Source organism: Aulonocara stuartgranti (assembly GCF_965226115.1).
Source record: "Aulonocara stuartgranti genome assembly, chromosome: 8".
Taxonomy (NCBI): Eukaryota; Metazoa; Chordata; class Actinopteri; order Cichliformes; family Cichlidae; genus Aulonocara; species Aulonocara stuartgranti.
The window spans coordinates 11,243,079-11,268,971 of NC_138959.1; the positions used below are offsets into that span (position 1 = coordinate 11,243,079).

At 37.6% G+C, this 25,893-nt stretch overlaps 1 protein-coding gene across 2 annotated transcripts; it reads left to right on the forward strand.

Moving 5' to 3' along the window:
- LOC309713397 (poly(ADP-ribose) glycohydrolase) lies at window positions 1-24,173 on the forward strand. 2 transcript variants are annotated; one of them, XM_082545004.1, is made up of 17 exons: window positions 1-542; window positions 632-720; window positions 817-1,565; window positions 1,840-1,962; window positions 3,401-3,487; window positions 3,731-3,805; window positions 7,416-7,508; window positions 8,088-8,242; window positions 11,102-11,181; window positions 11,267-11,327; window positions 11,447-11,522; window positions 12,647-12,794; window positions 17,115-17,193; window positions 17,971-18,079; window positions 20,639-20,744; window positions 21,922-22,050; window positions 23,355-24,173. In XM_082545004.1, the coding sequence occupies exons 1-17, from the start codon at window positions 430-432 to the stop codon at window positions 23,528-23,530; spliced, it is 2,448 nt and encodes an 815-aa protein (XP_082401130.1). In that variant the 5' UTR covers window positions 1-429; the 3' UTR covers window positions 23,531-24,173. The 2 variants fall into 2 exon arrangements, with proteins under 2 accessions (XP_082401130.1, XP_082401131.1); XM_082545005.1 differs by having other exon boundaries at window positions 11-33.
- The last annotated feature ends 1,720 nt before the right edge of the window (window positions 24,174-25,893 follow it).

A 25,893-nucleotide genomic window follows, 5' to 3' on the forward strand; every position in this document is an offset into this window, starting at 1 on the left:
GTCACTCTCACGGAAGTGTTTGTTGTTTTTAAAGTAAGCTAATAAACTGTAGCATCGCTTCAGTGAAGTAAAAAAGTACGGGTCTACGGTTTAACAATAACAAAAGGCTGGAAAAGTTTCTATGCTGTCCTTCGAGTCTCTTTCTAAGTAAAACGCTATCGATTAACACAGCAGCTGCTCAAGTTTTTTGGATCATTGTTGGCTCAAAAATAGTTAGCACGTAGGCTAACCAAAAAGATACGACTGCGTGAATCGTTTGTAGATAGCCTATCAACTATCTGCTGAATGTGAAATGCAAACATATGTTTCCTTTTATTGCCATGCATTAAATTTTTAGTGTGATAACTAGTAAGTTAATGGGCTACTTTAGTAATTACGTTCATAACTAAAGCACTGGCATCTACTTTCTAAAAAGAGATTGCGTTATGTATGGCTGCGCACCATTTTTTAGGATTTGTTCATCTACTGAAAAAGGGACTGTATAAGAATCAAGTCTGTGCAAAAAACAGCATCTTATCTTTGGCGTCAGCTCAAGTTGTCCTGTAAGTGCACATGTACGGTGCAGTCTTCAAGTTTAAATTGAACCCGCACGGCACGGACATGTTTTATGTGTTGTTCTATTCTTTTGTAGAATGACTGCACTGACAGACTTAGAACCTTTAGCAAAACGACTAAAGGTGGGAACAAGTGCTCCATTGTCTTCTTCATCTTCTCGTGGAGGTATTTGTCTAAAAATATTTCCCCCCCTGCAGAGCATATTACTACATTGCAGTATCCCCCCTTTGTAAAATAAAAATTCTGTGTTTTATTTGTCAGGCTCACTTTCGAGTAGTCAGAGCGTCGGTGCTGCGACTTCAGATCAAGAAAGAATGGAAAATAAAACCGAGAGAAAGGTGGTAATAAGGCCAAAAACAAGTGGAGCAGGTGACTTAAGAGGTGTCAAAATGAAAGGTCGCCTTCAAAGAATTGGTCCAACACAGCAACAAAAGTTCAGAAATACTCTTGAAAGATGGTTGATCAAGCCAATGGAAACCTCGAGTACAGGAGATGTGTGCCAAACCCAAAATGATGAAGAAATGATGGATGATGATGGTTTTCAAAGCACCTCAGCTCAGTCTTTAGAGTCCAAAGAAGCTGAAATACTTTTTGTCACTGACACAGATGAAGAAACCCAGCCATTAACTCCAGCAGACTTAGATCAAGATCCTCCTGTATCACCAGCTGCCAAAGATTCTGCAGGGAGTGATCTTACACCAACATTGCTTCAAAGTGATGATGATTTAGAAACAACAAAAATGGACACATGCCCAGCAACCTCCGATGGTTCAGTCAAACTCAATTCTAAAATTACAGACTTCTTTTCGGGGGTGTCATCACCAGGTTTTCCTGGGAAACGACGCAGGTCAGAAAAGTCTCCAGAGAAACAAGATACAGAAAATAAACCTAACCCTTCTGAAGTCAGTTGGCTCGGGACACCAATAAATGAGCTAAAGAGGATGCCAGAATGTGGCAAACCACTTCCTCCACTGAAGAATGTTCCTGGCCATCACACCGTGATGATTAGGGTTTGATCAGTTCTCTTCTATTCAGATGACAGCACAGATATAGTAATATACCTAACAATTCAAGAAGTTAATGTTAAACCTAAAAATTCAAGAATTCAATATTAATTGAATTTGAAATTCACACGTGATTTTAAGAGATTTTGTTGTGATTTCATCTCAGTGTTTATCCTGAATATATAGAGTAGACATACTTGTATTATTAATCATGAGACTGTTTGGTTTGTGTACGTGGAATGTCCATACTAATGTCATTTATTTTGATTCCCATTAACAGACAGATCTTCTTCAAAAGGATAAAGTTCCTGTTCCATATCCCACTAGATTTCAGGATGCCTGGGATGATGTACATGTCAAGATGCCTTGTTCCAGCAGGAACTTATTTCCTATAGAAGATGAGGTAAAGGCTCAAGTGTTTAAAACTTATTTTCGATGTGAATTAAGAAATGCACATGAAGTTACAGGTTGAGGGCATAAATTCGCAAGTTCTACTTAAGTTGTTTAAGTTGTGGGTTATGTAATCAGTGCAGTCACATGATACACATTACTGAAGGCAACTATTTAATTATTTAAAGCATCTAAAGATAACCATAATTAGATGGCAAAACTATGGATGATGAATGAATGTAAAAAAAACAAGATGTATGTAAAAAACAGTCATAGTAAATTAATAGTATGTGGAAAAGAGAATATTTAGGACAAATGTGCATGGTGCAATGTCCTATCTGATGAGGCAGTGATGCTTCATGCTCAAATAACTAATCACATAGTGTTTTGAGTGTCACGTCTTACTCGTATAGTGTCCTAACATAACAGTGACAGTGGATGCTAGAAGCTTCTCTGCACCAGTGCTACATAGGCCATCACTGTAAACTCTACCCAGTTTAGCCTTTGTTTACTGTCTGTAATAACCTTTGATAACATAAAGGTATCATAATTCAGTTAGTTTTTAAAGATTTCTTTATATTAAATCAAAAACTTTTATTAATAATAAACAACGTCAGGAACATTCCATGTACTTTGTGATTTAAAAAAAAATCTTGCATTAATTAAAATTTAATGCATAACCTTTAAATTTACTGTTCATCAAATGTCACGTGCTTAGGCCTTACCTTTGACCTCAGTATTATCTTTCTCTCCTGACTTCTCTTTCATGCCTCTTTCTTGATTTCAGAGAGTAAAGCTGTCACACTTTAAGATTTTTCTTCTTCTAGGGAAATAGAGCAATTGATGCAGGTTGTGTTACAAACTACACAGAGGGAGTTTCTATGTTTGCTGATATTTGTTGAGCTGCATTTAAAAATGAAGCATCTTAAACTCTGTTTATGGTTGCTCATGAATTGCTAAGTCCAAAAACTGCAACTTTACTTGCTTTAATGACATGAACACATGACAGGAATGAGAAGTAAAAAAAAACAATGTGTGCAGTGTGCAGATGGGACCATGGGGTGGCGTTAATTTCTCGCTGATATCAGAGGTAAGCAGCACCAGGCTGCAACACAGAAAAAAAATCAACTCCTTTGATATTTTTGTGAATTCAATGGACTCTAAAATGTGGTTCACTAACTCATTAATGCTGCTCTGGATCCTGCCAGCTCACTTTAACTCCTGCTTGTTAGTTGCAATAGTTAGAACAGTTCTAAGTTTGTAACATTATAGCTGGCAAGATGTCAAAAAATAGCAAAGCGTATGGTGCTTATTCATCCAGGCTGGGGTTATTCCTTCAACAATAGCTGTAAAGATTCCTCACATCTCTGAAGTTATGAAGTACAACAAAACAACACAGTATTATTGTTTATACATAAAAAATCTCAGACCTGAAATGTATACTTCCACAGGAAACACAAGAACTGCAGAATAAAAGTCGGTGGGAGCTGATCAAGGAAACTTTAAACAAGACATTTACAAATCCTCATGAGCTGAAGGTACGTTTTGTCCCTTCATTGGCAAGACAGTATGTCTCCTCTAGTATGTCTCAGTTGTTGTTACCAGACTCTACCATAAGATGGCATGATTAACCCAGAAACCAAAATACTGTCACAGAATTTAAGTAAGCTGACACTTTAAAAATGCAGGGATGCATACATATGGAGTAATTGTGACTTGAAGTGATGTTTAAGATTAATTTTGATTATCAATCTTATATGTTTATTTTTGTGATATTACAGAATGCAATGTTGAAGTACAGTGCATCACATGCCAAGAAATGGGACTTCGCAGCGCTTCATTTGTATTGCACAAAGGTAAACAGCATAGCTATCAGAGTGTGATGATTAATAATTGTTGATTTTTTAATCGCGTTGAAAATATAGTGAATTAAGCATCTTTTGTTTGGAGCTGTCATCGAATTAATACTGACACAGAGGTCTGTAATCACACACAAGCACATCTTAAAGATGTCAAAAGATTAGCTGTAGTATAATAAAGTATTAAGTAGCTAAGTATTAACTGTCCAATCACGATGCTTAATTGCCAGCAGAAAGCACCGTGTTCATCTGTTAATTATTCTGCTATAAAAACACTATTAAAAAGCAGTATGAATCAGTATCAGTAGATAAGACTAATAACCAAATTTGCAGCTCCATAATTGCAAATACTATGAAGACATTACAGACACAACTTGTTTGAGGTTATTGATACTAAGAGAGATTTGTCTGGTTAAATCCTTGCCATCCACACCTGGACTTCATTAAAAGGATATTAAAATGATACAATTGTACCTTATAAAAACTTAAGATAATTGTTTTAACGGAGAATATAAGGTAATTCTAAATTATTCTAAAGTTCTCTTACTAATGTAAGGAAATCAAGTTTTGATAGATTCCCCTTGAAAACATTTGATTTGTTTTGCCCTTTTTCAGACTTTCCTTTTCCAGCATTACAGACATGAGAGTGAAAACATTGCTCATAATTATAGAGAATTTCACAGGTTTTAAGATGTTGTTTACATGATTTTTTTGGTACTGTCCCAAGCTAAGTAAAAGCACAAACAAAGATGAGCCTGAGTTGCATCATAATTTCCAGAGCACTGTTGGTTCACAGGTCTTTGCTCAGAGTTGTCAGCGTCTTCTCCGGCCTTGTTTGGAGCCCATCCATCATCTGTCTTAATGTGCTCTGTGTCATTCTGTGTAGAGAATCACAGAGGACTGTACTACAATCTGCCTCATGAAGGGGATGCGAATATTCCACTTGAAGCGATAGCTGTGTTTTTATGTTTAATATAAGTAGCACTGAGCCCGTAAGAGTAAGAAATACTCTTTTTTTTCACGGTGAAGTATTGCTACATCACCATGTACTACATGGCATCAGCTATATGTTTCACCGATATCTCTTATGCCGCATGAAAAAGGACACGTAAACCTTTTTTCATCAATGTCATTATACCAAATGGGTTTCTGTTATTTTGCTGAGCAATAATGGATTTAACAGCGGGACAGAATCCTGCAGCCCTTTACAGGCAAAATGGGAGTCGAGAAAATATTTGGTCTTTAGTCAAAAGGTCACATTTAGTAACTTGTCAGAAATGAAAGTGGTTGAGTTTACATTCTCGGAAACTGATTTATTCCAGCCTTATGATGTTAAATAAATTGTATGGTGTATGTATGATATAATTTATGTTATAAAGGGAATTCTGTTAGCAAATTTTCAACATGTTAAGGCTGAGAAGCTTTAGCCATAGGCTAAGTATTATTGTTTCAGCTGGCTTTGGATTGTGTCATTTGTCAATTTGAATGACAAAGTTGTCTTATATCATACAAAAAAATACCAACTACCAATGAACATTTCATATAAAGTCACATTTTAGATGAGGCCCCTTGTAAAGTGTAGATAGAGACATCAAACATCTGCTTGTGTGCACATTTGACTGCTAAATTGTAAAAACAAAAATTGGTATAATTGAGGGTTATGTTTGATACCAGCTGATAACTAGTGACGTAAGTGTCACTGATGGGCACCGTACTTAACTCTTTTACTTTTGTGCCATATAGAATTTACTCAGAACTTTCATGTGTTACAAATCTGTGATTTTTATATCATTATTATTAAAGGGCTGAGGCCACCAGAGCCGAGCTCCACCTCCCGATAACGAAATCACTGCTTGTTAGAGCTCAGCTTTAGCTCCATCAGCATCACAAACTCGCATACAGAATTGCCCCTTAAACACAGTAAAGTTAGCCACAGTAGACTTATTATTACTTATTATTACAAATTCAGGAGATGCCAAGTGAATAAAAAGTAAAGAATTAAAAGACAGCTATTCCAGTTATTCTACTAATGGAAACACAGTTTCTTATATTAATCCTATAAGCTCTTTTAGATACAATATTTTATTGAATGATAATTCTATAATAAACAGAAAAAATAAGATTGCTTGTTTTTTAAATGCACAAATGACACAATAAATTTAAATAACTGTCAGTCTTCTGCTTTTTATAGTTTCAGTGGAACTAATTTCTACTAAAGGGTAATTCTCCCAGTTGAACCCAGAATTAACCCTGGAATAAGCCAATAGTCTTCATGTGTGTAAATGATCCAAGAGAGCAAGTAGAGTTTAGTATTTGTTGACATTTAATTAAAAATAAAAGCGTTTGCTTTACTTCCAATTGTGTGGAAAAGCGAACAGCGTAGAATAATGCACGCAGCTTTTCACCTCCTGACGTCTCCCGTGCTCCTTGCCACATTGTATGATTTGAGTGTCAGAGAAAAGGAGGGATTGAATAGCATGGAGTGACGGGCCAGGCAGTTTCATTGAATATTCATCTGAGGACGGATTCCTTATGAATAAGTGAACAGCTGTTGACAGAAAGCATCAGTTTTGTTCTCTTTCATCCGCCCAGTCAGTGCTGTATTTACAGTTAGGAGCATGTGTGTTTTACTTTTACATGGTCTCATGTCCGTGGACTTGGTTAAGCAGATTGCTTTAATTTGTAGACCTGTTGGGAAAACCTCTGGTTTCTTGCTGCTTACACCCCCACGTCTTGGTTGATTGCTTTGTCATTTCGGTGCGATGTACAGAGCAGTATGAGGTCATACAGAGAGTTAGTATAGCTGATTTGATGCACGTCTTCTTCTGATTTAAAGAGTTCAGCTTATACTGCCTCAGCTATTTCTACTGTCTCCTCCGTCAGCTGCCTTAATTTATAATGCCTGTAGGAGCAGTTTACGATGTCAGCTAGGTCATTACTTACAACACTGTTTAGTCAGGCTTCTTTTGCCATAATATAAATGTCCAAGGCTAAATCAACAGTAAAGGCTTCATGTGCTGGGAACACACTGTCCTTTCTATTTCAGACACTTGGTCATTTGCATCTCTTCCAAGAAGACTGTTTAATCAGTTGGCATGCAAGTGTAACCTTGATGAAATTGCTCTGTTATTGATCATTCTGACATTTTGTAGCCAATATGGATGTAAAAAAAAAAGAATATATAATGTCTGTTATCTATACGATTCATAAATGTGGTGTAGTCATGGAGGATATGCTACTATGGGGTGATATTATTATTAACATAGATGACCTGTCCCACTTAGACTTGATGTATTTTTATAATATGTCACCACATCTTTCACATTCTCTTTTTAATTATCAGTATAAGAAGAGAACAGTTAGCTGTAACAGTCATTGAGCTCCCATAGATGTTTTACATCTGCATATTGTGGATTGGAATGCCCTTTGATTTTCTATAGTGCAGATATTTCAACAGTATTTGTTTCACCCTAAAAATTTTGATATGGATCATAGCTCGTGATTTTCTCTGTCTGTCTCAAACTAATCAGCCGAAACAGCTAATAATGTCACAGCTGATATTTGTGGCAAAGCAACAAATATAAACAGATCTCTGGTTCTCTCCAAGGTCCTGGAGCCTGATGCTGCTGAACATCTGTTTGAGTCCCTGCTGCCAGACATGGTGCAATTAGCGCTGAGAGCATCTGAGCTCTGTACCAAGGTAAATCCGTTGCTAACCAATGGAGACCGACATACTGGTCTTTAACATTATAGATCATTGCAGCACATTGATCAGAAAAGTCATATAATCCTGTAAAATCATAGTAAAAATTCTGAGTTCAAAACACATAAGATGAGATGTTTTGATCATCTGGATCTTACATCGTGTAGTTAGTGTGTTTTTGCAGTAGGAAAAAAATTCATGCCCTAATTTGACCAAGCAGCCTATCATCTTGTTAAATATTACTTCACTGCATTGATTTTATTTCTACTGTGATTCATTTAAAAACTCAAACGGTCCCTCACAAGTAGGCACATTAGCCAAACAGATTTGTAAGGGAACATTATTCATGTAGCAAACTCCGCATTGTTCTTCCTTGCTTATACAAATTTATTTATAAAATCATAACTGTAAATCTCCCAGACATGAGGGTGTATGGACTTTGATTTAAATTAAAGGTTGATTTAGGAAGCACATAATGGTGCAAGATTATTAGGATTTTTTTCAGCGTCTAATTCAATAAATTGACAGAACAAATTATTTTGACCTTCCTCGGTTGTACCTATTTTCCTCTTCTAGCCAATACCCCTCCTCAAGGCAGGCATGAACCACTCCATCACCATGTCTCAGGAGCAGGTGGCATGTCTGCTCGCCAACGCCTTCTTCTGCACCTTCCCCCGACGGAACTCTAGAAAGACCGAGTACTCCAACTACCCAGACATTAACTTTTTCAGGTAATCTGGGGATGTACTACTCTTTGACTCATGGTGCTAAACGTAATATGATGTTGTTCGGTAAAGTATGTATTCGGGACAACTAACTTCATTCACTATGCATGCTTTCCTTATTGTCACATGACATAATGCTGGTCTTTGTCAGGATTATCAATGTAGGTCTTCACTTGGAAAGTATGAAGCATGGCTTGAGGGAAACCAGGGCCCAGGATGTGCAAAAAGGGAATCTTGTAGTAAAACATTTTGAACATAGGAGTATCAGTGTTGGCTAATTGAGCCACGCAGCAAGCTCCTGGTAAATGCAAATCATCCATCAAGCCTATCATTGAACTTTTTTCATACATAGAAGAAGATAGATAATGGCGCATTTTCACATGGATTTTTTCTACTGAGTGAACACAGATGTCTCAGGAAATGTTTGTTCATGAAAATTTGCTTCAGAGATAGATGTAAAAGCATCATGGGAATTCATCAGTAAAATGTATGTGAGCTCAATTCAAGAATTTAGAGATATTACATAGTTTTGCATTTTCTTTGCATTTTGATTTTAACTTTCATTTCCTTTTTCTTTTTTGTTTTTAATGCAATCTAGTTCAGTTAGAGTCCAGAGTAGATTTTCTTGTTTCAGTTTAGTTTTTGCTGTTTGAAAATATTCAATTTTAGTTTTCATTGGTTTCATTGTTAATTTTTTGTCTTTTTGATTATTATTATTTGAAGGTGATTTGTCAGAGGAAAGATTTAGGAAATTGGTACAGCTATGAGAATAAAAACACAACTTACAGAGTCTCAATAAACACGCCCATCAGTGCCTCAACAGGCACTTTGTTAATACAATTTTACCAAACTAACAAATACTAGAAATATGGATGTTCCCTGCATTTTTTTAAGTTTTCTAAGTTAGGAAAATCATTAAAGTTATTCAATTAATTCTAATTAGGTCTAGTTTCTATTTTTATTTTTGTTATGTAAATTTTTACACACCCGCTTTTAGTTTTTGCTTTAGTTTCAGTTAACTATAATAATCTTGCAAAGATTAAGTGACAAACTATGACCTAAATGACAGGTTGAACAGAAATGTGCTAGAGCCAACCCTGAAGGGAGTGTTTCTCTGAACGAACTGGTGCTGGTGCTTTCCGTTGAACATAAATTTACATTTATTCATCGAATTTGAACGATGCTACTGTTTGCTTTCTCTTGCACTTGAACGTTTCTCCAGTATGAGAATGTAAAAACAAGTGCATTCCATTCAAAAACACTGCATGCGACAAACATTAGGGTGTTTTCTTAATTCTGCAAACTTTCACTGTGGAGATTGTGTGGGCGGTGTAATGTAAATGAGTCTGCAGTTCACTGCAGAGTCATCTCTGTTGGCATCACATTGTAATTACCTAAATGGAAGAGGAAATTAGATTAACATTGACTCAGATGGCTGCTTGTGACAATAGAGAAGGCCGTTGGCTATTTTGCAAAAGGCAGTAAAGGAGTTCACTGGCATCTGAATTTCATTTATGTTGTGGTTGTGCTGTAATTTCAAAGAAACTGCAGCATCGTCCCCTTTTCTTCCTGCGCAAAAGTGTCCTAAATATCCTATGTGGTATGAGACAGAAAATTAAGTTTATTTCATTATTCAAAATCCTTAATACATTTTTATTTCACAGGAATACCCAGAGGGTTACTAAAGGAAAAACAAACACTCATTATCTGCGAATTTATTTATTTATTTTTATCTCAAAGCAGTCTTCTTATTTGCATTGAGATAAAAGTGACTATAAACACTATTATCTTTGAGGGTTTTTTTCCAGCATTGACTCTGCCATTCAACATGTTCTTCCTGAAACTGTATCTATTATTTTACCACAGAGTGCAGCTAAGTTTATTAGAAACCCAGCAGTTACACTAAATGTAGCTATATACACCCTTTTACTGAGTTGCATCATACCTTCTGTACATCAGTTGGAGGTAAATTTATGTTATATAATTATATATTAATACCGTATTCCCTAAAGACTGTATGGCGATCTGTTACTAAAAGGCTGCCTTATGTAGTAGCTACCTTATGTCTAAGACATTTTCCCCGGGGACTACATGAGGCATGATTGTTTCTCGAGTCCACGCTGACAAAGAGAAATGAGTGCTGGAACTGACTTCAATGAATGAGTTTCCCATCCCCTAAAGGGCTCTCAGTGCACTGAGCTTTTGTCATTATTTCATTTCCTTCACTTGGAATTTCTCTCTTTATATTGTGGCATGTGGGGTGAGCTGCAGGGTTTTTTAGAGTGTGCTTGAGTGGGAGATGGTGGGCTTAATGCTCAAAGTGTATTCAAACCCATCCACTGCGCCTCGCTGTTAGCAGCTTTGTGTGTATCTGTGCTATATTCCAGGGGGATTGCCTTTTTGCCTCCTGAGGACTCTGTTGCTTAAAAGGGACACGGGGCTTCTTAATGTATCCCCAAAGAGGGAGGCCTGTTTCCCTCTCTCTCTCCCTTTTTGAGTGAGTGCTGTGAAGTGGCACATGAGTATTGCTCTGTGATGGCAAGCCTGGGGCAACTCCGTTGTCGTAACAGCGAAGGAGCTCCTACATAACCGGCTACTGACTGAAAAGGGAACTGAGTGAGAGGTGAACTAATTCATATCAAACGTTAAAGCATGACTGAACTCACATGGCTAAAGTGGACATCCTGTGTCTCAATTTTTCTTGGTCCTAGCTGTGGCATTTTGATTGTGAGGGTTGGGCATTTGGTTGGGATGCTGTGTTAAACCAACTTTCTTAAGAAGTAAGCTTTTAATTTTTGTTTAAAAAACCGGATGTACAATATCAACAGTTATGTAATTAAATCCACGATTTGTTCTCATCTGCAGGCTTTTTGAGGGGTCCTCTGCAAAGAAGACTGAAAAGCTGAAAACCCTTATGTGCTATTTTAACAGTGTTACTGAGAAAAGTGAGTGGTCACATTTTCTTCATGTTAAAAATTTACTGCCACATAATTGTCTTGCCAGATAAAACATTTCCCTTGTTTTTTGCAGTGCCTACAGGTCTTGTAACATTCACCCGAAAAAGTCTGAATAAGCCACCAAATTGGAAAAGGTATAATAATATGATGTCAAAATAATATTATATGATGTATTCATTGGGCTGTTTGGAAACTAGCATGGATACATGTTCACATGTTCTTGATGTTGATTAAAAACTGGAAACTGTTTCAGCTCACAGACTCCACTCACGAAGCTCCACATCACCTGTGAAGGAACCATTGAAGATGATGGGTATGGAATGCTTCAGGTAAGAGAGAGTATGCGAGGAATGCACGAGTTGGAGAGACTTGAACCCATTGAATCTTTGCCCAAACGAGCTGTTTGTTGGAGTGTGCTTGGTTCCCATCCTCTTTCCCTTTACTGAGCCGCCTCATTCTAGAGTCTTCCACCCAGAATGCTTACTACTGCTGAAAAGGCCTTTGAGGGAGCATTTGATGTGTCGGAGGGAGTTTGCGCTGGGACTGGGGTCGAGGCCTCTGAGCCTCTTGTGCTCTCTGGGTCGACGATACTTCCTGTATACTGTCAGGATGGCCTGCTCTGGCTTTCACCTTTTGTTTGCCTCCAGTTGCCACAAACTGACAGTTGATGTGCACATATGAAAAGCTCCGGGGCACACTGCAACTTGGATTGATGGATGCTCCATGCTTTGTTGGGGTGGGGGCTGTGGTGAGGTGTTGACAGCCTGTCAAAGCAGACTTTGGAGGCTGGCTCGCTGTCCCAGAGATGAGTGACCAGTTTAGGGAGATCTGCTCTCAAACTGCTGCTCATCCCTTTGCAGCTTCTTCCTGGGGTTGTGAGGGGTTTGGTCTGGTCTGTCTACAGGCCAATGAGCAACTGTCAGAGATGAAATTGTAAGATTATATGTTCCACATGGGTGCTTTCTGACGAAAACAATCAATTCACGTCTCTCTGAGCTGAATCAATGAGATGAACGTTTGTTCTGAATCACAAACAGACTGAAATAGCAGTATTTGTGACTGGAGAAATATGTTTATTTTCACCTGTAGGACTGCTCTCTTCATTTGAAATTTGCTACTGGCAGCCTCATACCTAAATGCCTCTCCTGGGAAGAGTTTATTTTGGCATGGAGGACAGATCTCTGAGTAATGCCAGCACCTTAGGGCACCTTTCCAATCAGCTTGTCAGGGATTCTGTCACAAACTGAATAAAAAGGGCAAAGACCATTTCATGAGGTGCTTTCTTCCTGTTTCCAAAGCTGTCCATTTTAACGTCAGACAGAATGTTAGCAGTTAGATATTTTCTTTTTATTTTCTAACATTTTCACATGTGACAAAACAATAGATGCTGCAAGAGTATTAATAATGTTTCATAATCTTTCCTTCATCATCAACCATCTGTCTTGATTTGCAGGTGGATTTTGCTAATCAGTTTGTGGGAGGAGGTGTCACCGGGTCTGGTCTGGTTCAAGAGGAAATACGTTTCCTTATTAACCCCGAGCTAATTGTTTCTCGTCTCTTCACTGAAGCACTGGATCATAATGAATGTCTGATTATCACAGGTAAGTGACAAACACTCTTTAACCTTGTTAAACAGTAGTTGTTACTAAAGGAATCCTATTCAATGATTCACAATTTAATCATATGATTCCGATCAAATCAATAACGCCATAGTCTCATTCTTCTACTTTTCTTCTACTTTGCTTTTTTGAATTTGACAGTAGAGAAATTGCATTGATTTCTAGTCAAACCCAGCATGGAGAACACATTGCACAGCTTCAGTTTACAGCTTTCTGACTCAGCATGGGGCTAAAGGATGTTTGTGGCAATTGTCCTGTTTTCTGTATCTGTCCTTGTCACCTGTTTTCTTTTGATTGGGTACACACGGTAAATTCTGGAGACAGACTATGCTGTTCTGATTGCGCTGTTGGGGCTTTCTGTTGAGTAATACTTCAGAAAGGAGTGTTTGCCACAAACAAGGCTGGAACAGGCCAGTAGACCCAGTAACAAGAGCATCCCTTAGGGAGCCCCAGCAGGAGGCTGATGGCACCTGTCTGCTTTGTGGCTTGATTGTGTTCGATGAAGACTTTAGACAACCAACCAAGATACAAACTAACAAAAAAAACAAACAAAATAAACAAACCATACTCAAATTCTCAAATATAATGTGACAGTAAAGGCCGCTAGTGGAACCAAGTCACACTAGTGAGTATGGTTGATGTGCCTTCTGATAGAAGTAAACAGAAATAGATTAATTGGTTTCACTGTGCAAGTGACCCAAAGCATACTGCTAAAGCAACCAAAGCAGTTTTCAGGGCAAAGAAATTTGATATTCTTCAGTGGCCAAGTCATCTAATCTCCGCTCAATAGAGTGTGCTACTCAGTTATTAAAAGCTTTAAAGTGAATACAGAGAAACTCAGAAACAATCATCAACTTAAGTACGTTAGGGCAAAGATTTGGCAGACCATCTCAAGGAAGAAACAGCATGTGGTGATGTTCATGCGCTCTAACTTCAGGTAGTCATTGACAGAAAATTATTTTCATCCAAGTATTAAAGACAGTATTTAAAATTCTGTTAGTTTAGTCCATTTACCGTAGTTTTCAGGTCATAAGCCGCTACTTTTTCCCCACACTGTGAACACTGTGGCTTATACTGACGTGCGGCTAATGCATTTTTTTTTTCATGCGGCCAAAAACATTTTGCCTGGTAACAGTAGACCAATAAAATTGATAAGTAGTATATATACAGTATATATTTTTAGCGGTTGTTAAGAGACGTTGTAATGTTGTTTGTGCACTGTTCCGTAAAAAAACCATAAGCAACGTAATTTGTGTGTTACCGATACGTACGTATACTTAAAGGTAGCCGTGTTACAGGCGCTGTTCGAGGGAAAAAAAGCATTTGGAGTATGTATTTTTGTATGTTACCATAACGTTTATGTTACCATGTTTATGTTACCTTACGGATTGAATTAAACGTTAAAAATCCTCACATGTAGTATTTCTGTGTAAATATCTCATATTACGAGTGAAACGCATACGGCTTAAAATCCGGTGCGGCCTGTACAAGTACAAAATTGATTTTCTTTCTAAAATTAGAGCATGTGGCTTTTAATCAGGTGCGCTCTGTAGTCCGGGAATTACGGTACTTTTGAGCCTCTGGCAGATGTCAGAGGTATGTAATGTAAATAATTCCTTTGCAGTTAATGCAATTCTTTTGTTAAACTATTAGAATTAAAGCTAAAAGTCTGCACTTTATTCACAGCTTGAATTTTTGATTTGACAAAAACAAAACAATTTGTCCTTGTCTAAATACTTATGGACTTGACTGTGTTCCATTGATGTATATGTGTATTAAAAAAAATTTAAATTAGTCAGATCTGTCTCTCTTTGGCCCCACCGGACTTATTTATGCACCATTTATTTGAGTTATTTTATTTTGTATAACTGATAGAACATATAAGCTGCTGTAATTAATCCAGGTGTCTGCACAGGCCACATATTACACATTTTTGAAATCATGCTGAGTAAAATCACTATGAAGTACTCCAAATATCTACTATGTTTTTGCCTATTTCAGCTTGTTGTTTTGCATTGATTGCAATGTTTTGGTTAATCCACAACTCATTTCGATACCCTTAAGGGACAACAAACATCATGGATTACATTATATCATGTTTAAATAAAAACATCTTAAATTAAACGTCCTCCTTACATAGCACGTGCATTGGGTAAGAACAGGAAGTGAGGTCCTAGAGGCACCAGTCATACTGCAGCATAAGAGTTTCTCGCTCTCATAGAGTCACCTTGAGACTTCTCGCTGGCCGCCTTTCCCGCGTCTCTGCTTATGGCCACTTAACTTTATTACTTGGGCCCAGAATTAATTATAGCTGGAAGACCTGACTCAGACCTGCTCTACTAATGGACTCTTCCATTCCATCATCTTTATTAAACCTGGGCTGTATCTCTTGTCCTCCACGGTAAAAGTCCAAGCCTTTGCTGCAATGTGGTCATGTGGTAAATCATGTTCCCTTGTGATACATTTTGGCATACAGTACTGAAGCTAATGGATCGTACTCCTGCACTGAAATTTGCAAAAGTGCCTTATCCTAATTGAATTTTCCTTGATTGCTAGATATCTGGCTGCCAGTGGGGCGGTCACAAGTATAAATAGTATCAAGGAGAACTCATATGAACCATATGAATGGTGGTGCTGACCAGAAAATGTGGTTCATGCTCGGTGCATGCAGGAGACAGTCATAGGGATTTTTCATTTTTATTTTTTCACAGTATTTTTTTTTTTTTACAGCATCTACAATTTGAACATAATTAAAGCTATATTTTACCCATGTGCTATCCTCTTTCGTTCAAATGCAGAAGTAAAACTTGTTAAAATGAGATACACTGCTGACTTTCTAGTGTCTGGTCTTCCACAAGAATGTGAGACAATTTGTTTTGATGCATTTACACATGAATGGGACGACCTTCAGTGAATTACACCCGCTGTTTTTTAATACGACCTGTTCATTTATAAATAATTTCTAAGGAACAGACACATCTTCTTCTAGCCAAGATCGATCCTCTTCAATTCTTACTAGAATAAATTTTTAAATGGCAAATGGGTTGAATAAAAAGCAAAAGCGTAATCTGTTTTGCTCCTGAAGAATGTGCCATTCAAATGCAAAAATGTTTGAGAAAAGAAATCTTATTTGGAAAACCAGTAAAGGTCAGGTGTATGCATAGTGTATGCACACAAAACCATCTAGTACAACAGCTGTAATATCCCATCTTTAGATTAGATATCAACATCACGAAAGTATTTATTAAGTAGTAGCTTTATGGGTTTTTTTATTCAGTTATAGTGCTGGGTGCAAGTTGACATGTGTTTGCCATCAATAGCGTGACTGAAAAGTACCTTTGCATGTACCTCAGTCTTTTGCAGACCTTTTGACCCAAAGTATGCATCTCTAATTTCAAATGTGCCAATGGCACTGAAGCTCAAAAAACTTCATATGGGCACATAAGTCATGTAGAAGGTTTATTTTCTAGCGCTGTTAAACTACACGAGGTATGTCATTGTCTTACTCATTTTGCTTATTTAAAAAAATAGAGGCTGGTTAATTATTAATGATGTGTCTGTCAAGTGGAGTGCACCCTAGAGATTCCCCCATGTGTTACTAATAATAGCTGCTGACCAAGGCTTCTCTACTAATCGCTTGGTGTATTCACCTTGCAGCATGAAGCATCTCTGCAAGTGCTCTCAACAGCTAGGTACTAATGAGTGTTAATGAATGGGAAGTTAATCTGTGGCCCAATTATATTGACTGTCCTGTTGTCTACCCCCCTCTGCTCCCTCTTTACGGGTGTTGAGTGCTTCGCTGTGTGCTGGTGGTCAGTCATTGCTGCTTGCATCATTTCAAGAGGGGTAACAACTTGACCTTCTGTTTTTCAGCAATCGGATGCTCTTCGATCACTTTTAACCCCCTAAAAAGTACTTAGTGCAAAAAATTAGTAATAATTTGTTTTCTTTTTCTGTGTGCATGACTTGTTTTAACAATATTAATTTTCCTTGTGGTTTTAAGCATTGAGCTGGGTTTAGGAGCCAGTTGTTTGTGTTACACTAAAGTATAGTAACATGGGGTTTCAACTACTGATAGCATTTAGGTGGGAGCCCTAACAGAGTTTTTAAATGTCATTGCTTTTACCTATCAAAGATTTGTTATTCTGTATGTTAACACAATAAACTAACCCACATATTAGTTTTGAATCATGAAGAGAAAGATAAATAATCTTTAATTCTAAGTATGTGTAAATAAAATTGAGATTTATATGTTTATATGTTGCCTGCTTAAGTGTGCCTGAAGTTCCTGTTTGTTATTAGGAACGCAGCAGTACAGTAAATACACAGGATATGCACAGACCTACCAGTGGGGTGGCAGCCGTTTGGACACAACTCCAAGGTATCTGGTAATTTTACTTGGTTTAAGACCTTTAACATTTTAAAATAATAAATAAAAACTGTTGTAACTTTGTTAGATCTCCTTACATTGATTAGCTTGTCTTTTTCACCACCTTGGTCTAGAAATATCTTGTAAAATAGTCACACTAGTCAAACTGTAGCATGACCAAAATTACTGCCAGCGTGTGCAATGAACCTGTGAAATTGTTGCTTCTGAAATAGTTGCTATGTCAACACAGCCATAAAACCCAAATGAGATGGAATCAGTTTTTTATCAGGCTGAGACCAAGTTGCCAGTTACAAGCAATCTGTTTGTGATAATATGGCCATTCACTCTGATAAATCAGCAGATATTGCAAATCTGTTGCCATCTACATACATAGAAATTCACAATTACTAATTACTTTCAGAGTCCAGACAGAATTTTGTGAATCTGAAAGAAAAATTTATATATTTCTCATTAAATAGTGATGTGGTAGCTATGGAATTTAAGCTGCAATTATTAAAGGAGTTACTGAAGGAAACATGCAGTGGTAGATTCTTTCCTTGAAATGCATGCAAGCCACACACAAACTCAACCAAGGTTTCCACTGGCCAGCTGGCCCCACTCTGAGATCCCATTTAGAAAGGTTACCATATTTAGTACACATACGTTTTCCTTTAACTTTAAATCTCACAATGGATGGATTGCCTTGTCTTTTCTGACTCAGGGCAGCATTTTGTTCCACTAAAACATTTCAAAACCATTTCTTTGATTGAATTTTTATTTCATTTTCAGTGATGGCTGGCAGAGAAGATGCACTACGATTGTGGCCATCGATGCGCTGCAGTTCAGGAACTTTCTTGAACAATTTCAACCAGATCGACTCAACCGAGAACTTAACAAGGTTGTCTTTTACTTTTGTTTCACTCCTTATTTTGTGTTATTTTTTGCAGTTGTTTTTCTTCGCTCTGTATGTTACGATGAGTTGAGTAAAGTATTTGCCCAAAATTGTTGAAATTAGGACCATAAATCTCGGAGTTCGGTGTGGTCACTTATAGCTAGCTCCAAAAGTGAGTGAGTCCTCACAGACTTCATGGACAGCTTTGCAGCAGAAAGAATTATGTTTACAACTTTCTATGAAGAATTTTACCATAGCACACATCTTTAAAGGCCTAAATTTAGTATAATAAGGGATGTGGTCTCTTTGCATGCCAGGTTGGTTTTGTTGTAAGGCTGTCTCATATTAGCCAGTATTAACATCCCATTTATTATCATAGTGAATAATGGCTGCACCTTCATACCTATTGTGTGCTGACTGTTAACTCGCCAGTTCTATCCTTGTAGTAGATTCACTCCGGTAAGCGTTAATGACTTTGTGCTTCATCTCTGTCATCTCCTCTGGCCCTGCACCGGCTACATGAGGAGAGAGAATAATTATCAGGTGTGCCTGCTCCACCCCTCCCTCCAATTCTTGAGTTTACTGTTGCTGGAATTTGACACTATATGAACTGAAATCAATTGAATTGAAACACATAGAACCCCACAGCCAAGCCACTGCAATACCCAGATGCAGTTAAAACAATAGCTAAACAACAGATAACTAAACTTCACAGATGTAATCCACAAACCAGTTGGTTATGTCATAGTAGGTGCAGCCATCTTTTATATCCAGTCTATAATTTGTCTTATGCTTCACACCTGTTTAGATAGAAAAAAAAGAAAATTGTCATACATAGTGAGTGCTGCTGAAAATATACTTTTCCCCCCCCTTTTTAAGGGCAGCACTGTACGTTTTGATTTGGCAAATTTTTACACTGCATGCAGAGGGATATGTGTAGCAGCCTAGCCTGCCAAGTGACTTTGTTACAAATTTGTATTCATGATGGTGAATCTGTAGGGAACTTCTATCACTGCCACTGAAGTAATTTCATTTTAGAATTTTGATTTGCATTGTTTTAATGGTCTGAAGCCATTTGGTTGCGAATGGGGAAAAAAAGTCTCATCACAAATGTCACCTGAGTTGATATTGACTTGTGTTTACTTTTCTCAGGCTAAATAGATGAATTATGACGTGCCATATGCATGTAATACGTACTGATAGATTGCTGTATTTGTAAAGAATAAACATAATCATATTCATTACACTGTCCATTAGGCCCAGCATGAATTCTAATAAGCATAATTAACCTTAGTGCAATTAATCACCGTTAGCACATTTGCATCATGTTAAAGACACAAAAAACAAAAACAAAAGTCCTTTGTTATGTGTAATCTTCCCATGGTTGTCATATCTATTTGTAATAGAAAATCAAGATGTTGATGTTGTCAGGTCTGCTGTCAGAAATCATGGAGGGGTTTGACAGCTCTGACAAGGATTTAAAAAATGGACCAACATGAAGATCAATCCCAGTTCGACTATTGTTCAGTTAACTGTCATATCTGCCCTTTCACAGGAAGAATTTATGACTGGTCAGTTGGAGGACGGGCACTTACAATTCGTTTTCAGTATACATCATTAATGTTAAGAGTCCCCTGCAGATATCTCATGTAACAACCTTTTGCAAATAATTTGCCATGTCACTTACAACCCACCCAACATGTGATTTCATATGTTTTTGGTTATAACACATGGGTTTAGTCAAACGAATCGATAACATTGAGTGAATAGCCATGAAGTGGAACAATGATGCTAAATGACATCGTGTTAAAAAGACATGTTCAGCCTAGTCAACCAAACCTTATTTTTCATGGCCTGTCAGCAGCATGATTGTTATTACAAAACAAATATTCAATTACTTTTTGTAGTCAAACCATTTCACTTACATCACAGCTGGACAATTACACTATTTTACCACTTCGTTAGGTGTACCATGCTTGTACTGGGTTTAACTGCCTCAGTTGGCCATGGCATAGATTCAACAAGGTTGTGGAAAAATTTATCAGAGACTTTGGTCCATGTTGACACAATAGTATCACAAAGTTGCTGTTTATTTTTTAGCTGTACATCCGTGATGTTAAGATCCCATTTAATCAAATCCCAATGTTGCCCTTTCGGACTAGGATCTGGTGACTGTGGATTTTGAAGAACAGTGAACTCATGGTCATGTTCAAGAGACCAGTTTGAGATTATTTGAGCTTCTTTACATGGCATGTTATCCTGCTGGAAGAAGCTATCAAAAGATGTGTATACTGTGATCAGAAATGGATGGACATGTACTCAGTATTGAACCCTACAGCCAAGCCACAAACCACATCCTGCCACTGCAATCCAGAAACACTGAGGTAGGCTGTGGTGTTGAAGCAATGCTCATTTGGGGCCAAAAAATATCCCCCATAAATTACAGGACCACCATCAGCAGCCTGAACCATTGATACAAGGCAAAATGAATCCGTCCTTTCGTGTTGCTTACAATATAATTACATTAAATGATTGCATTTCTAATTTTCTGCTGTCTTTGTGTAGGCTTACTGTGGCTTTGCATGCCCTGAAGAAAAAAGTCAGAACCTTTCAGCAGTTGCGACAGGAAACTGGGGCTGTGGGGTTTTCGGAGGTGACACACGTCTGAAAGGTAAGCACTGACGTAACACTGCCGTCAGAGGATCTCGTGGCGAAATGGGCTCCTGTAATCTTTGTGCACTTGGCAGTCTAATTGGAGTCTCTTCCTCGATATAACAGAATGTATTTTAGATAGAAAAGCTCCAGCAGATCAGTGTGAGCTCCATTTGTCTTCTGGGAATGCGTTCATTTACTTAAGGCCTGTTCGTTGGCTTCCTTCTATTGATCAAATGACAAAGTTAATATGTTTCATTAATAGAGAAATTGATCGCCTGCTTGAGTCCATCAATCTGTTGCAGCTTTCTGTCTGTGCCTTGTATCACTGTCACAGCAAAGGGAGCTCCTTTTTGCCAACAATTTGCAGTAATAGCTCTGCTTCTCACTTACTATCTGACTTGGAGACCTTGTGCTTACAAAGTATACATCCATCCATTTATTAATTAGCTGTAGCAAGGTACAGTCCGTTATAGGCACTATCACTACTGTCTGCTTAATGATGTGCCTCCAGGGAAGAGCTCTGTAATTCAGATGCTGTTCTCTGCCTCGATTTATTGTCTGTAGCATCGCATAGACCCCCTTTTTTTAAATTGCCGGATAATTTTTGAGAAAAGAGTTGAAAGGAGAAGGGGAGAGAAACAGCTGAAATGAAGAGATTCAGCTCAGAAATCCTGTGAAAATGTTGATTCAGTTTTGCTCATTAACTTGGCAGTGTACTAACATTCATTAATCAGTAGACACATTTCCGGTCTCTTAAAATATTCACAGCTCACCGGGGCCAGACCTGGACTCCCTTTGTAACTAATCCAGCATACTCAGTAGGGGTGAGACCAGTTCCCCAGATAACTTACCTTTTGCTGTAGGCTACAGAAGCTGATACTTCTCAGTTTTAAACAAAAGCTATTGGATGACTTTTCAGACCTCTGTTTTATTTGTCTTTGTTTTGTTTTTGCAACTGAATCTATGAACGTGTGTGGAAAACTCTTCAAAAGAATGTTCAAATTGTTTTTAGCTTCTATATTTTCCTTTCAAGCATTTGCTTGAATCCTTAATATACTTGAATACTCAGTTATTTTCCTTTCGAACTATAAATAACATTTTTTTTAAAGTCCAGTTTAGTTGATATACTGCATTGAAACATATTTTGTGTCACATACACTATTGAGGCTCATCACTGCCTTCTTTTCCTCCAGCTCTGCTCCAGATGCTGGCAGCTGCTGAGGCGGGCCGAGACGTAGCCTACTTCACCTTTGGTGACAGCCAGCTCATGACAGATGTCCACAACATGCACTCTTTCCTCATTCAGAAAAATATCAGTGTTGGTAAGGGGAACAGCCCAGGCATCATGCCAGCTTCTTGTTTTTATGAAACTTTTTGCACTTTTACATTCAACATTTTTAAATTGTCAAAGATGCAATTAAAGAAATAAAGTAAATACAGATAATATGTATTGAACACGCCACCAATTTTCTAAGTAAATATAAGTAATATAAGTTTTAAAGGTGCTATTGACATTAAATTCTCACCAGATGTCTGTAATAACCAATCCAGTCCATACATGCAAAGAAATCAAACCATAGATGTCCATAAATTATATGTAACAATGAGAAGTGACACAGAAATGGTACTGAACACGTGAAGAAAGGGAGGTGCGAAAAGGCATGGGAAGAGAGGACACCAGCTGACATCTATCAGTAATCAGAAAGCAATCCTGCCACTTTGTGCAAATTAATATCAACTGGTTTGGTTCCCAACCGATGGCCTATAAAAAGGTATCTCGTTACCATGGTGTCACACAAGAAACATTTCATGATGGGTAAAATCAGTGCGCTTTATCAAGACCTTTGCAGCCTTATTGTTGTAAAACATACTCATGACATTGGTTACCGAAGAATTTTTAAGCTACTGAATTTTCCAGTGAACACTGTTGGGGCCACAATCCAGAAGTGGAAAGAAGATAATTTCATCATAAACTGGCCATGACCAGGTGCTCCCCACAAGATTTCAGACAGAGGAGTGAAAATAATTATCAGAAGAATTGTTCAGGAACAATGGAGTTGACTGACTTGTGGAGAGCTACAAAAAGGAAGGATGAATGGAAAAACTGGGGATATTTTTGCTAAAAATCTGTTGCCATCTACCAAAAGACAATGGAAACATCCAAGGAAACTTTCAGTTGGTTTTGGAGAAAGCACATAAAGCTCTATGGAAAGCACTAAAGCTCAGAGTTCATAGAAGGGGCCCACGAAACCTTCAGGAGTTGAAGACTGTGTGAAAGAATGGCCGTGGCATGACAAGCTGTCATCACGATCAGGCTTTTGCATGTTCGATACTTTTTCTCGTGTCACTTCATTATGTAACATAATTATGTTACATCTATGGTTTGATTTCTTTGAATGTCTGGATTGGATGGGTTGTTGCCGACATCTGGTGAGAATTTCATTACAATAGCACCTTTCGAAACATATTTACTTAGAAAATTTTTATTATTTTTACCAGCTGTAATAATCCAATTATTTTTTGTTATGAGTTTTGGAAAATAATATGATCTCATGAACCATGAAATTTCCATCCTATATTTCAGTCTAATATGAAGATTAGACAATATCTCCTTGTCTTGTTACAGGAAAGGCGTATGATCTCTTGGGGCAGTATTACAGCTCAGAGTGCAAGAACTGCCTTGGTCGACGCCCTGACGTCAGCCTCTATTCCTTCATCTACCAGCAGGTCAACTCCTCCCTGGCGCCTGATGACTCCAACATGGGTTCAGCCAGACAACACGCACCCACTGACTGCCATTAAGGTTAGGTGGCTGATGAGTCACCGTGATTTGCCTTTAAAAAATGAACATTAAATGAATAAAATATTTTCAGTTCCTTTGCTTTTTTAACAAAATCTATTTTCTTTTGTTCATATGATGGTGGATGTACCAGATGTGGTTTTAACCACAGGCTGATAAAAATGATAATGAAGGTCTAGCATGCATACCCTTTAAAAAAGGCAGGGGGTGGTTAGTTATGGCCGCGTCTGGCACTGTACTCCAAGATGTGTTCATTTGGCTGTAGCTGGTAATACTGCAGTAGATTGAGCTTCAGTGTGACGCGATTGTGATTTTAATGGTGAAGCAAAGGTTGCCATCCATCTTCTCAGTTTGTCATGTTGCCTATTTTTTACACCAGCACATATCCAGCCTAATTGAATTGGCTGTCAGAAATCAAGTTAGAGGAAAAGAGTAATAAGAATTGTGTGTTGGAAAGCTTGCGGTCCCAGAAAAGTGGTTTGATTTAAAGAGCAGCCTATTTCTCAGCAATAATCGCTTAACTTCTGTGTTTATTTATTTGCAGGCATTGAAAATGGATCCATTCAGATTACATTGTTGTGGGTGTTTCTCTGTTTGTGATTGCAATTAAGATATTAAAAAATAAGTGTTTGCGTCTTCCATTCATTTCAATGTAAAACAGTTTTCTTTGCCTTTTTAATTTTTATATAACATCACTAGAATTAAAATAAATATTCTTGGCAAATTTTGTTTTTCAAAGAATTAAAAAAGGTTACATTAAAAATCAACAGCACAATTTAAATTGAGCCACAAATCTCATCTCTGACTTGATGAATGATGGTTCCTTGTCCCACAGATGTTATAGCAAAATGACTTTCTACACAGCCTTACCATTTATCTGTCCCCAACTATTGCTTCATCCTTTCCTTCACAGTTTAATAAGGTCACACCTTTTATATAAACTGCACATGACACCTCATTAAGTGAAGAGTAGATCATAGAGCATCCAGTCAGATCTGGGAGTCAGGTAGTGGGAATCTGTGTGATTCGTCTGCCTGTTATACAAAATGCAGCTTCTTTTGCGTCAAGAAGCTGGCTGACCGAAGTTTCTGCAGGTAGATCTTTGGCACAATGTGTTTAGCTTTCATGGATTTCCATGGGTCTTTATTACAATTATGTATTTAAGCCAATTTGTGTTAAATAAAAGCTGATTAACACCATTAGCAGTCTGACATTGATACAGTTTTATCCTTTAATGGTAACTAAAGCATGGGCTCAAGCTGTAATTGTGTACTTCAATGAAATAGATGATGTTTTATTTCACATTTGACCATCATTTATTCAAACGCAAAAGTTGTTATCTTTCAATTTATAGATTGGCCAGTCTGCAGAGGTCTATATGCACTATTGTGCAAAAATCTAGAGCCCCCTGTCATTTCTTTATTTTGCTAGGAAAAGTGAGTTTGAAAGGCAATATTTGGTAGGACCACCTTATTTTTCAAAATCAGCCTGAACCCTTTTAGAAAAGTAGTCTTCAGGAATAGTTCTCCAGTCTTATTGAACCACATTTATGGCTCTTCTTTGCTTGTTGGCTGGCTTTAGTTCTGTTCTCTTCAAAATGACCCCACACTGATTCAATAATGCTGAGTACCAGGCTTTAAGGAGACTAATTCATGACTGATAGTGTTCCAGTGTTTTCTGTCCAGGTATGCTTAAACCGCATTGGGAGTGTGCTGGAGATGCATGGTGGATCAAAATCTAATGGTACCTTTCAGTATTTACAATTCCATTGAGTTTGACAAGATCCTCAAAACCTCAAAATTACCTTTGCAAACATTGCAATATTTCTGTTAATAGCTATTTGGGGCTAAATACTCATTTACAACTGGCATTTTTAATAAAGTCAACAAAAGAAAGGGCAACAAATTGTGTTTTTTGTGACACGTTGCTAGTAACAAAGCTCTACTGAGGATTCAGTACAATATAAAATTGGTTCTTTGCTAAGTTGTCTGTTGTGTGGAGACACAACACTGGTTTATCCCTTGAGTTAGGTGTCTTTTTCAGCTTCAAGGATGTATAGATGATTGCCAAGTTGTTCAATAAATGAAAATAAATTCTTCTGAAAATTGTCAGGTACAAAGACTGCACTGAAAATGAGTGAAAAAGCAGCAACTGTCCCAAGAAAGCCTGACTCATTTGTAAGTAAAACATAAATTACAATCTGCTCAAGAATTTTGCACAGTACTATATGATATTTTTTTTTGTTGAATGTTAATTTAGTTTTGTTTGCTGAATGGATTCATGGGAGCTTGTAAGCAAATGAGAGATATGTAGGTGCCTCTAAGCTTGGTGCTGTCTGCCTTTATAGAATCAGGGCCTGAAGCAG